General features: G+C 44.0%; 1 protein-coding gene across 1 annotated transcript; it reads right to left on the reverse strand.

Annotated features, from left to right (window-relative positions):
• Positions 1 to 40: 40 nt before the first annotated feature.
• Positions 41 to 13,675, reverse strand: st8sia2 (ST8 alpha-N-acetyl-neuraminide alpha-2,8-sialyltransferase 2). The gene is made up of 6 exons (XM_037107502.1): positions 13,073 to 13,675; positions 11,458 to 11,514; positions 9,312 to 9,452; positions 8,928 to 9,185; positions 5,936 to 6,229; positions 41 to 2,797 (listed from the first exon to the last, which is right to left on the reverse strand). Exons 1-6 carry the CDS (start codon positions 13,243 to 13,245, stop codon positions 2,485 to 2,487), a joined length of 1,236 nt encoding a protein of 411 aa, XP_036963397.1. The 5' UTR covers positions 13,246 to 13,675; the 3' UTR covers positions 41 to 2,484.
• Positions 13,676 to 14,066: the final 391 nt, after the last annotated feature.

Here is a 14,066-nt window from a genome sequence, read left to right on the forward strand (position 1 = left end):
GAGCCCCAAACAAATAAAACCTTTCACTGCCTCAGACTGCTGACGTCTCTGGTACAACTTTCATGTTTATTCTTAACAGGCAGCGTAGTGCTACACGCAAGTCAACAGGCGCATTCTGTCAAAACAACACTTTAATGAACGAATGAGTGGAAGCACATGAGAGGTCGCTTGTTTAGCCGCGGGAGCCTCTTTGAATATTTCAAATACTTCAGTTGATTTTTTTACTTTTTTTTTTTATAGAGGGATCAAGTTAAAAAACACCAAACTGAAAAAAACTCTACGCAAGACTTTCACCGAGTTGGAGCTTGGCAGTACAAAAGATACAATCCAGACTATCACTGAAGGTGCACTGGGTAGTTCTTGGGAACAAACTTTAATTGGAGGAGGAGAATCTTAACTGATTGATTTTCCACGCTTGGATAAACCGAATAATCAAACTGTCTCTGCTTTCATGATGGAGTAAACCGAATAAACAAACTGATAACACAATTTCATACTGCTTTACTTTGTTTATATGTGGCGGACCCTGCCACGCTTTCTAGCTTCAGATAGTGTTCTGGGGACCTGATTTTCCTCTGAGAACAGCTTGTTTAGTCAGTTATGGAAATACAAAATACCTCTGAGTGTGTATTACTACCTCATTTTCTGAGTTTTTAAATTTATCTCCTAAAACTACATAGTGCACCTGATGTAAGCTGATGTTTCGGTTTGACAAATTGTTTAAGAAAACAACATAATAATGAGTTTATTCTCTGACAAAACTTGAGTAAAATCTTTTTTTTTTCTTTTACACATTTTCTAAGTATTGTAGTTCATCCACATTCAAGAAATGATTTGCCTTAAACGTTGACTTCCAGTATTTTAATTAGGTTCAAATGGAAAATTTCACATTCAATGATAATTCCTTCTATAACATCGTGTCAATGTGAACAAACTAAACAACTTGGTATTCACGTGCTTATTATTGATATAAATTTCATACATAGATGTGTTATTCTGTCTCCAGTGATCAGTCACACATCTGCTTCTTTAACTTATAAACATTGGCTGAACATGACAGAAAACCCTTTGCATGTCATTTGACACTGAAAATGTGTGTGATGTAGATGTGATCAAAGTACTTCATCGTTTGAGGCAAATCAGTTTTTTGAGCACAGAAGTGAGTCTCACTTTTGAAACAATCGTGTCATGTTTTATTTTCCTCATCCTGTGAGGGAAAAACTTGGATAAAACCCTGAACATGTATCACATCTTGGCATGTAAGAGGTCCATTTTTTTTTTTTTTTTTTTTTTTTTTAAATGTATTGTTTATTATTAGGCACAAAACACTGGCAGCTTCAATCAAATCTATAAATATCTGCATCAACCTACACGAGTACATAAAGGCAACAAAGTCATCCGCTTCAGTACAATCAAAGCTGTTGTCAACGGTGACGAGGAATCACTTTAAAGCACATGGGGGGACTCATTTCTCACAGACCCTGTAAGAATATCACCGGTACATTCAGTAAACATTAAGAAGCTTCTATCTACCGCTACGTAACCACGGTCTGTGCAGAAAACAGGGCTGGTGCTCTTTGAGTCAGCAGAGTGAGTTTACTGTCGGCGGAGTCGGTGTAAACATTCTTATGTGAACAGCTGGTACACTCCTTTATCCTCACCGAGGCTGGGTACAATTCAACAGTGCTTCCACTCAAGGTGACCTGACCTCATCACGTGGCACTTCTCTGTGAATTTTTGCTTGTGAATCACCTGTTTTGTTTTGTTTTTTACTGAACAGCAGTGAAGGTGCTTTATAAATGAGCTACAAAAGCAGAAAACGTTCTCTATCGGAAGGGAAATGTGTCATCGCAGGTCGAGCATCGTACCAAAAACCTCACAATCAAACGGGTTGATCGTATTAAAAACTCATTTTAACATCTGACCTACATTTTTTCTTTCATCGCCCATCTCCCTGATTATTAAGTGCTTCCATCTTGTGGCCTAAACAGTGACTCACAGCAGCCATTAATTCAGCAGCTCTTCATGCCTCGACATGCTGGGTAAATTAAAATGACATTAACGGAGCCCTTTTCCTGCCGTGAGGTGGGGAATATTAATTTATGTCGTCTCATTAATTGAAAATAAAAACAAATATGTGTTCTGAATGCTCCACTTGTAAACCCTACTGGAGACCCTGGTGGAGTGTGAGAGAGCATAAACTCAGCTCTTTGAGTAGAAACGGGGGGGCCAACAGATGGACGTGACAGGATCTAGATGAGTCTCACTATTTGCTTTTTAAGGTTACCATAGAAATCTCGTTAAAAGTTAAAACACACCAGTGGAACGAGTCGCTAAAGGAGCCCGAAATAGAAAAAAAAAAAAGTTCATTCCAATCAGTGAAAATAAGTTAATTCAAGTTTCATTAGAAGAGTAACAAGAAAAAAACTGTCCGTGCAGAGTCTGCTCAGTGGTTTCCATGGAGATCACCCCCTCCAGTTCGGGCTATTTGCTCTGGAGCTCCGTCTGTGGTGTCCTCTCGGCATCGCAGGTCCCGGTGTGGAGCCGGAGCGCCCCCTGTCTGTGCAACGTGCTCAGGGTCCTGAACTCCAGAGGCATGGTGTGAGGACTGGAGCTGGACGTGTACTCGTACTTCAGAGTGTCGTAGTAGTGGTACTTGACCGGTTTGCCGTGCGGGTCGAGCGGGAAGGGCCAGAAGCCGTACAGGTGGATCTCCTCGCAGAAGCGGGTGGCCATCGTGTACATGAGGAGGCCGGTGGTCGGGCGCTTGATGTGGACATTGTTGGTCAGCCAATACCTGTTGAATAAAGATGCGCATATTGTGTGTTAAGCTGCATCAGGTGACACAGTTACTGTCTCCCAAACTAGAAATACAGCTACAGGCAGAATCTGTTCAAGGTCTCTGGGTCTGTTTCTTTTATAATCTCCTTCGCTAAGACCATTCTCCCACTGGGGTTCTTTTGATATTAAGCCGGATATACAGCATGCTGGAGCGCACAGAGAGAGGCTGAATCCTAAAACGGTCACACAAGTAGAAATGCAGAGCTCGCCAGACATGTTTGCTCTGTTGTGGACCACCAAATTGCGCCTTAAGAGCCCTGCGCTCACAGAAAATCAATAATGGACCATTTTGTTTTCTTCCTCTTCTTCTTGCTCGGTGGATGAACCGTGAAAAACCCCACCCTCTTAACAAGCCATTTGGTCTAGAAAGTCAGAAAATCTGTTTCTTTAACTACATCTGAGGCAGCTGGTCAATGAACTTCCATTTTGATGGAAAAACAATAGTCATTTATAAAGCAAACACATGAAGCACTCTCAGGTTCCAGCTCCCCTAATATGAAGCTGTGCTGAGCCTCTCTGTTTTATATAATTGAAAAAATGATATATTTGTGTTTTGCCCTGTTTACTGGACATAATAAGCAATCCTGAGACGCCACTTCAGGCTCGAGAAAATGGCATGTTTCCACCATTCTCTGACATTTCTTTCTTCTTGCAGCCCCATTGTTAGGACAGTAAAACAAGATTATCCCACACATTTCCAATTCAAAAACCAACTGGCTCACACATCTTGAGTTAAGTGCCATTCTCTCGATACCGGCGCTGCCATCTGCAGCGGGGAAAACAAAGATTTTCTGTTCCGTCCAGTTTTCGAACAGAGACACTTCTGATGTAATGGAAACTAAACTGTGAAAAGTGGATTCATCTCGGCACGCTGTCAGAGCGTTTCCTGTACGTCTCTTATCTTTCGTACCCCCTTGCAGTCTGAATGTCAGATTAAATTACCTTTTGTGTGTTCGCTGAGCACACACTGCATGTTCTTTTGCTGGAGCGGGGGCTTTTAACAAAACAGCGGCGGCCCCTCTGCACAATAGCATTCTTCAACTTCAGGTGACCTACAAGCTGCTGTGACATTGAGATACCACATGCTGCCCCCCCATCCCAGGAGCAGCTGATCAGATGTTCACTTGCTCTTACTTCATTTTCCTTTCCAGTCACTAACCCACTGCTCCAGGCTACCGTCGCCTCCTGCGGCTGTGCACTCTGCGGTTAGCGTGGAAGGTCGCGTTGAGATGCAGAGGATGTACTATTTAAAGCTGTTCATGTGCCGTGAAGGGCAAACAGCGGGCAAGGTTTACAGTCCGACTCAACACTCCAGCAGGTGATGAGCATTTTAATAAGCAGAGGAGCCGGTCTAATTATCAGTGAGAAGGTCTGATGTGGCATTAGTCCGGAGTATAAGTATGAGCTTTGTCCTCTGCTGCACCTGATGGGGATTTTAAGATTCAGCTTTCACTGAGAAAAAGGAGAAGTTCACTTATCAGACAACACTGTAGAGAGAGCAGAGGAATGTGGTTCTTATCCAACTAGATTTCAGGCTAATTATTTTCTCTTGTAAAACGCTGATCTTACAGACTGTGAGCTGCTGCACGGCCCGGTTCTACCCCTCTGCAATACCGAGTGTTAGTTGGGGCATACAAAATGACATTTTTGGTCACTGACCAGCAGTGGCTGTTAGGCTTTGAACAATGCAGGAAAGACCCAGAGCAGAGTCTGGTTGTGATGAGAGAGAGGCAACGGCAGCACAAAAATTTGCAGAGAGGGATTTTATGAAAGCCTGAAGGCAGCGGAGGCTGGATTTGACAAAAAGCAAAAAAAAAGATACTCGACCGGCTCAAAAATCACCACTTTGGTGCAACAGCTATTGAATGAGACTCTACCTCTATCACTGTGGTGTTGACATGTGTGCGTTTTCAAGTGAAACATCTCTCCAACTACTGAATAGGTTGTAATGATAGTTGGTACAGACATCCCTGTGAGAATGAATTCAGGGCAAACATTTTAATTTGTCCAGTGCTTCAGTTTATATGCAAATACCTGCAAAAGTAAGAATATGCCCACCAGCATCAGCTGTAACCTGTGGTTACTGCTAATTAGCAAAAGTTAGCATGCTGAAACACTAAACTTAAACCTAGCCCTAGCAACCCACATGAAGACTCAGAGCTCATTCAGATGCTGGGATAACGTTATGCTGCTATGCTCCTGGTTAGAGAATCCGACGAATCGTTATCATTTCCCCATTTGCCAATTGATCAGCGACTGAAAATGTCTCGAGGGACATCGGGCCACATTTCAAGATAGAAACTATTTGATAACCCATTAGCTATCGTTAGCATTCAACTCCTTCCTCACAAAAGTAACTGTGTGATTCCATCCAGTGCGTTTTACTTCCAGGGTTAAATACACATGTTCAAGATGTGTGTTGAATAATTTACGCCTTTCCTATCATAACGCAAGTTATAGCATTTCACACCATTGGCCCAGCTTGTAGTCTAATGCCTCACTGTTTTTTATAGAGCAGGTTCAGTACAGCCTTGTGTGACTGTGGGGACGGTTACAGTGTGGATTACACAAAGCGTGGTAATTATTCGGCTTTGGAAGTGTTGGGAGGTACATTTTGAAACTTTGAACACAGCGCGGCTGGCTTTAAGCCCCTTTTTTCAGAAGCTAATTGCCTCATGGCTCCTGCCTCTTGATTGACACACTGGGCAGTAGTATTGATCTTCTCATTCTCTGCAAGGAAGCAAAGACGCTACATTTCCCAAAATGTTTGAGTATTTGTTTAAGAGAGACAGAGACAGCCCAGAGAGATCCTCGCACACAAATCAAAGAGAAAATAGACTGAGAAAATAGACCGAATCAAACAAACGAAGACGGACTGAGACTTAATCGAGACTGGTTTGGTGAGACGACTCGAAGGTGCACCCTGTCTCAAGCGAGATCAGAGTCGCGCTCTCGCTCTCGACTGGTGATCAGCTGTAATGCTCTGTGTAAAAATAGCCACCTGGGCTGCAGATTAGAGTTTGCCAGCCCCTTGATTATGCTGCTCACAGGTGTTCTCATGAGAGACGGCACAGCAGGAGCAGCTGCATCTTACCCTCTGACAGCGTGGAGAAGCCGCAGTGAGGGGAAGGCGGTGCGTACGTCCACAGTGTGCAGCAGGATGAGGCGGAGGGCCCATTCCACGCGCTCCTCTCCCCCCTTGGCCATGAAGGCTGGAATCCACAGCACACTACCGCTGAGGCTTTGAAGACGCTGCAAGAAGCGATCCCTCCACTCCTCGCTCACCAGGTCCTGGAAGGCCCGCTGTACCACCGAAGGGTTCATGGTCACCAAGTTGGTCCGCCAGCCCACGTCACGATAGTAGTCCTCCACTGGTGCCAGGTTACACCTGAGGACAAACAGGCACAGGTCGATCAATTTCGTATAGATCCATACCTTTTAATTACATGTTTCTTTGTGTTATGTTATGAACTTCTCCCTCTAAGGTTTTGTTCCCCTGTCTAAATCGAGGGTGTAAGGATACAGGGTGTCATATGTTAAAGTCCCTCGAGTTTTTAAGTGCTGTATCGTAGGCATCTAGACTTGTTTAAGTTTAACCTTCCATCTTTAACCATCTCATCTAAGAGGTGAGTCCAGTTGCCTATGATACAGCACTTAGATGGCATATCCATGACCTGGATGACTGAGAACCTTCATCAACCATGTGATATTAACAAAATTGAATCCAGTGTTTTGGGTTTTACATGAATAGTTCCTTGGAGGGGTCCCTCACATAGTTAACACTCGTGATTCTCCCACAAGTTTTCTTCTCCCTTTTTTAGATTTAGTGACTAATAAAGCGATGACATCTCCCACATCCCTTCTCACTTTTTTCTTTTTAAACACACTGAGGTAGGCAGAACCCGAAATATCTCTGCACACAGTGGGCTGTTGTCAAGATTTAATTTTTAAAAAATCTTAAAGGAAACTTTGTGAGTGCTCGGCCTATTAGTTACTTAATATCATTGTTGGCAGCACCTGATGTAGACACAGTGTGATGTCACCCATTAGTTTTAAAGCTTTTCAGTCTGGCATTATGGACGTCACCATCTTGTTTGGGGTTTTTCAGAGCTCGTAGCGAATGAGACAGTGGGGCAATCGCACAGAGAGAAGTCACCACCCTCCTGGTTACAGACCATCATGGGTGAGAAGTGAGAAGTAGGGCCATTTTCTCATAAGCTTACATACAATCAGATTTCTTTTTGCAACCGGTGGATTTGCCCCCTGCTGGCCATGAGAAAGAAGGCACTGACAATTGACACCAATCTTTCATCTCCTCACTATCCTCGTGTCCTTAAATGTTCCCAACAACTTTTTCAAAGCAACTTTTAAGTGGCACGATAACTGGACTACATTCCACCGAGCGCTGAAACTGTTCTGGCAGCTCTTGTTGGCCTGACACTTTCAGTTTCTTTGGTTTTCTTTCTTGAACTCATCACCCATCTGTCCGTGTCCTCAAGCTCGTCAAACCACATTCCCTGCAGAAATGTTCTTGCAGGAGTGAAATAAAGCAGAAATACAGGGTAAGTTCTGCAGAAAAAAAAAAGCAGAGGATGGCATTCTTGCTAATCAAAGTTATCCCTGGCCTCTAAATAAATGCCAGAAAAAACACACACAAAAGGCAGTAATTATCTTCACGGTGACGCATCTCTGGTCTCTAAACAATGTGGCAGGGAGAGACACACAGGACGGCCCTTTTTTAACACACACACACACACACACACACACACACACACACACACACACACACACACACGGTGTCCTTGCAAAACATCAACTTTCCAGATAATCCAATGTTTGTTTTTAAGAGTTTGAAGAAGCAAAATAAATCCTAATTCTTCATTTTATCTGAAAAAGTGTGAACGTGATAGACATCTGTCACTGAACAGAGCTCAGCGGTTGCTGTCAACACTACGACAGCGCCGTCATATTATCATAACACTGAGCTGAAATCATCTGATAACAGTACCCCAAACACTGTCAGCCTACTTTGTGGAGACGAGAGTGTAGGGCAGAGATCTATATTTAGCTGAGACATTATCTCCCGATCTGATACGTTGAATACCCGAGCAAATTCCTCAGCTTCTCAAAATGCCACATTCCCTGTTGTCTGCCTTCAGTCAGCCATTTACCAGCCCTCGCCTTGGCGTTATTATCATGCTGCCGGAGTCTAGAATCCATGACCTCTTCTTCCTCATCAGCAATTACATCGCAGCACTCAGAAAAGGACAAGACACACACACACACACACACACAATAGGATCAACTTCAGAATTAAAAGAAAAGAGGCCCCATTCAGCTGTCAATCAATCAGCTCGATGAGGTGCCGCCACAGACAGCCGCTTCCTGCTCCATTTATACAACAACATTAACGCCATTGATTTATGACAAGACGTTTCTCACAGTGGATCCTCAGCATTTAGTGCACGTTTGCTCGGATTTCTCCTCGCCGTTCACAGAAACCCAACAAGAATGTGTTTCTTTTTTTGTACTAGCCTGATTTTATGGTTTATTTTCCCCTCCAACGACGAGTATGAATAGTGATAAATAACCCGCTCTGTGACTCCCCATTTCGCTTACGCCCAAACACAAAACAGAGCCGGCACGATGGCCCCGTGAACACAATCCTCCTGTACATGCGAGTGGGACCCCTGAGAGAGCCGCCGTTTTCTCAGACGAATGCAAAAAGACAGCTTTTCAAAATGTCAATTTAATGTATGATCATGCATCTAATTGCTCGCAGTCTGCCAGCTTGTTCCAAACTTTAAAAAAAAAAAAGGCTCTGACAGCTTTTTCAAACGTGCAATTAATACATTTCCAGCTGTGTGAGCATTGCCTCTGAACCTGAATTAAAAACTGAGAGCTGGGAGAAAAGAGAAAGAATTGCACTCTCAGTAAAGTGAGATAAACCTAAAACTGAAACTAATGTGCTAATCCATTTCAATAACGGTCCACTTTAACTCGCAATGTTTCATAATTTATTTCAAGTGGAAGGCTTCCAGCGCTGTAATCACTTGTGCCGTTTCCGTGGGCAAAAAAAGAAATACCTGATAACAAAGTCGTGGGAGTCGATCTCGGGGCCACAGCTGCTGTTCAGCAGGATCCCGGAGTTTCCCACAATGGCACAGCGCCTGTGGTGTTGGTTCTTCATGGGGGACACAGTTGGCAGGAGACGGTAGAGATTCTCAGAGATGTTGGTGGTGCTGTGACGATCAAACACATAGTGGATGATATCTCCCGGCTTCAGCGTGCCCTTCAGGATAGAGATGTCTCTCTCCGGATCAAGAAATCTGAGAATATTCTTCCTGCAGTAAAAGAAAACACACACACACACACACACACACACACACACACACACTACAGTTATAAAAGACTCTGCCCCGGTCTAGTGTGAAGACATCGAGCGGACTGTGGAGAGCGGTGAGTCTTGCCTGATGAGGTTGGAGAGGGTCTTGTTGAAGGTCCAGTTGTTTGAGGAGAGCTTGGCAGTGTTGTTGTAGCTCGGGCCGAGGCGTTTCATGCCTTTGCTCAGTCTCGTTGAAGCGGTTGGATCCGCATGAGCAGCAGCCTTTCTAAATTGGGAGGAAAAAGAGGCGTTATTGCTGATCATTAAGAAAAGAAAAGCTTTGTTATTTGCTCCACGTAACTTTGTGTGAACCCCAATTAAAGTTTGTTTTGCGGAGTTTCTTCGATCTGAGTCAGGGCTCTGAGAATAGAGGGCGTCAAATATTGTTAAGATTAAGACTGGTCAGATCTGAGGCTAATATGTGCCTTGGGGTAATATTAACAGTGATGGTAGTAACAAAAGCGTGACTATTTTTATGCTACTTGATTCCTCTTCTGTCATTCCATTGCAGAGCCCAACTAATACTGTTTTCGTGGGATATATCAGCTGATTTTCTTCTGCACAGCATATGAACATTCACACTCATTTTTGCAATGATCCCTGAAAAGTGTTTTTCAAACACTTATGCATAGACATGTATCAGGGGCCACATAATTTACAATTTCATGATTATAAGCTTGAACATTATGTCTGTGATAGGCCAGCATCCCCACTGATGTATCAGTTGGCTTGATTACACTGTGTAGGAAGATTTCACGTGCAAAGATAAAGTCAGTACTAACGAAAGCTTGAACTGTGAAGCATTGTTATGGATTCATGTAAGATAATTACCGTTCAAAATAGTTCCAGCTCAACAAGCTACAGCAGTGAAAGGGGCTGGATGAAACTTCTGTGTTGTGCTGGAGGCCAGACGTTTCAACTTCTGAACTAACATTAGCGAGAACGTGTATAAAAGTCACATTCTTTGGACTGTTGCATATAATCTGACATGAGTCCTTCACAAAGTTATACACTCCCCAGCAGCGTTAAACAACTTAAAGAAGACTTATTATTTTGCTTTTTTGTTTTTTTCCCCATCCCTTAAGTGTGTTATAGAGCTTCTTGTGTGTATAAACAGTCTTAAAATTTTAAGGTCAACGTCTATACCAGCAGAACCTCCGCTCTCCCACAGAATACACTGCTCCTGAAATGCCTCGTAAGTAGTCCCGCCTTAAATTCTGTGACTTTGTGACATCAAACTATGTCACCATGTCACACATTTACATAATTTCTGCCTAGTGGCTCGTTTGGCACCTAAGAATGATTTTGACACATCTGCTCTGATGTTAGCTGTGCCGGCTCAGGCATGAGCAAGCTGACCAATCAGACGACACTGGGTAGTTGGGGGGGGGGGGGGGGCCTTAAAGAGACAGGAGCTAAAACAGGGCATTTTAGACAGAGGGGGAACACAGTGCTGCAGAACTGGACAGTGTGAAAAAACTGGTGTGTATTCTTTTTGCATTAAAGCAGCTAAACCTATTATGGTAGTTACCCAAAATAAAATGATGAACCTGCATAATTTTGCATAAAATGTCTCCTTTAAACAAATCGTCCAGAAGCTTCTATTAGCAACCGGGTGGGTCTTATTTTTATTGTCATGTTACAATTCACTCAAATAGGGCTGATGAAAAAGTGATAATGGATATCAAATAGTTACAAAGTGTATGTATGAATTAATGCATCAGAAATAGTGATTTAATGACAAAATATTGGCATAGTGAGCACTTTTGCTAGACTTTAGCCATATGTAATACATTTAATACGTATGTAGCTTTTATTAAGTACAATTATAAAAGGACTTTTACTCTTAATTAACAATTTATACATAAAGCTGCACCTGCTTTTACTGAAGTAAAGGACCTGAGTACTTCCCCACTGACTTGCCTTGAAATGACGTCATTTCAGTACAGTTAACAGTTGAATAAAGTTCAATTCAGCATTTTCTTTTGTGGCAGCTGGTTTTGTTAGAACACACAGTAGATACCAGCAGACTGACAGGTATTTATAGCAGCTGCCTTTTCCCTGTAAAAAGTAATGAGACACTCGGTGCGAATGACTCACTGTGTTCAAGGCTGCAAAGGAATCAAATGACCAGTGCCTACTGGAAATATAGAAGGACTGGAGGTGTTCATTTACAGTATATCCATACGTGTGTGTATGTGTGTGCGGTGGGAAATAATTGGATCTCAGACCTGTGCGGTTTCGGGATGAGTTGATGCAAGGCCGTCTTCTTCGAATGTCCATTATTTCTAGAAGAAGAAGAAAAAAAGGGGGGGGGGGGGTTTATATTGAATTATGAAGCACATTCTGCTGCCCGACGTCTGAGCTGGTAATGGACAGACGCTTTGAATCCTTCCTGTGATCATATCATGTAACAATAATGGAACCAACGCGTCGACAGCCGCCGTATTGTGCGTCTATCTTTTAAGACAGAATGAAGGTGAAAAGCACATTAAGGTATTTTTAGAGCAATCCACTGTGGGCCCATTTGCTGATGTAATGAGGAGAAATGTGGCCTTAATGGGGCTCCATTACACTGACACGAGGTTTTCTTTTTTTTTTTCTACAGGGGCATTGAACACCTCAGCCAAGATGCATTTACAGTCAACCCGCTGTCTGTGCATTCACATTTTTCAGCCCATTCTGCAATCCTGACCTTGGCCACACATGATGAAATCGTGTTGAGTCGGCAGCAGCTGCTCTGACAGACAGGTGGGCACTTCCTCCTCAATAACCGGTGGCTTTAAATACATAATAGTGTTAAGCTGGTTTATGCACAAGTGGAATTGGTTCTGGCTCCTCTCTCAAGGCGGAATCAGAAAAAAAAAAAAAAAAACACAATGTGACCTCATTACTACGTGAGCCACAGCCGGGTAATTGCATTCCAAACAAAAAAATGTTCTTGCTGAGGGGGGAAAATGTGAGAATCCGAAAAACAAACAAAACAAAACAAAAAAAAAGTCCTATTTTGCTATTCAGGTAACGGAGAATCTTTACGGCTGTGGCGATAACGATGAGGAGGGAGGAGGAGGAGGAAGAGGTTGTCAAATCAAGAATATATTTTTCATGCAGGTCAAACACAAGTGGGGCACGAGTGTGTGTGTGTGTGTGTGTGTGTCTGCGTGTGTGTGTGTGACTTGTGGAGGATTTCTGCTGCACTGCTCAACACCTCAAAGTGTGAGAATGAGAAAAGAGAAAGGAGAGAGCAGAGAGGAGAGCCTCTTTTGTTTCCAATCTGTTGCCCCCCCCTTCCCTCCACCTCCTCCCTCTCTCTCCTCTGTCTCGCTCTCTCTCTCACTACTCACACTCACACACACACACACACACACACACTCCACTCCACTCCACTCCACAGTGTAAACGTATCCTATCCCGCATGCAGGCTGCTGCAAGACAAATAGCCAAATCCTTGGAGACCCGGGCAGGCTGCTGTCTGAGCAGCTGCTGCTGCTGCTGCTGCTGCTGCACCCAAGTGTTACAAACGTAGAAACAAAACCACACACACACACACACACACACACACACACACACACACACACACACCACATTTTAACTCCAAACTTCATTTTAATAATAATTCAGAAAAACTCATTCGATTTACTCAGTGAGTGTATTTCCTCCTCCTCTTCCTCCTCTTCCTCCTCTCACCACCAACACTTCACAGCTTCAGTGTGATGAGGAGGAGAAGCCTGGAGGAAATAGAAACCTGCCGGACAAGAAAACAATGGACGCGCACCACACACTCACACCATACACTCTCACACACACACACACGCATGCACGGATCAATTGTGGTGGGCTACTTACGCAGTTTCTTCCTCCACTTCTGCAATATCATCTATGATCAGAACCACAACCAGCAGCGTTACGAAGCCGAACAGCAGCGAGCGGAACACAAGCGGCATGGCTGAGAGTGAGGGGGGGCCGGTGGAGCTGGAGCTGGAGCTGGTGGAGCTGCAGCCGGGGGTCCCTCCTTTCATCAAACACTGTGCTACATTCACCTTCTTGTGTTTCCCATTTAGAGATCGAGAATCCGCTCAGTCATCTGTTAGCATTGTTTCTTATCGCCGGAGTCGAGCTGCGCTCCTTGTCCTCTGCGCTCCTCAGATGGTGGTGATGAAGATTTGCCTTTGGTGTGTGTGTGTGTGTGTGTGTGTGAGTGTGTGAGTGAGTGTGTGTGTGGGGTGTGTGTGTGTTCCCCGGCGGGGCGACGCTGCCTCCGTCTCCAGTGTTACCTCTCTCTCTCTATTCCCCAGTCAAACTTTGAAAGCGTGCACCTCCACAGCCTGCCATGGGAGCAGCAGAGATGTGGACCACATGCAGCCTTAAAGGCGCAGAGACACACAGCTCTCTCCCGGTCCGCTCCACTCCTCCAGGTGTTGCAGGAGGAGGAGGAGGAGGAGGAGGAGGACCGCAGTGTGGAGACAGGTGTATGAGGCCGAGCGCACAGGGTGGTTTCATTAACCGGGGTGTGTTTTATAGCCTACATTTCAAAAAGATGGAGGTCAACAGTGAGGGAGAGACACTGGGGGGCAATGGGGACAGCTTTATTTAGCTGAGTACATTAAAGGGGCTGTGTGTGTGTGTGTGTGTGTGTGTGTGTGTGTGTGTGTGTGTGTGTGTGTGTGTGTGTGTGTGTGTGAAGAAATCCAAACCCAGAATTTGGATATTCATAATATTAATGATGGAATAGCACAAACTCAGACATGTTTATTTTTACCTTAACTGTCCACAGAGGAAAATAAATAAGGTCCCCAGAAACACTGTTTGAAGCTGGAAAGGTGGCAGGGTGTAGAAATGT

The sequence above is a fragment of the Acanthopagrus latus genome, chromosome 8 (genome assembly GCF_904848185.1).
Source record: "Acanthopagrus latus isolate v.2019 chromosome 8, fAcaLat1.1, whole genome shotgun sequence".
In the NCBI taxonomy this organism is placed as follows: domain Eukaryota; kingdom Metazoa; phylum Chordata; class Actinopteri; order Spariformes; family Sparidae; genus Acanthopagrus; species Acanthopagrus latus.

Coding starts and splice junctions, on each gene's coding strand:
- st8sia2 (XM_037107502.1), bottom strand. CDS start 13,245: ATGAAAGGAGGGACCCCCGGCTGCAGCTCCACCAGCTCCAGCTCCAGC. Junction 11,515..13,072: donor GAAGTGGAGGAAGAAACTGC/GTAAGTAGCCCA, acceptor TTCTTCTTCTAG/AAATAATGGACATTCGAAGA. Junction 9,453..11,457: donor CTCATCCCGAAACCGCACAG/GTCTGAGATCCA, acceptor CTCCCAATTTAG/AAAGGCTGCTGCTCATGCGG.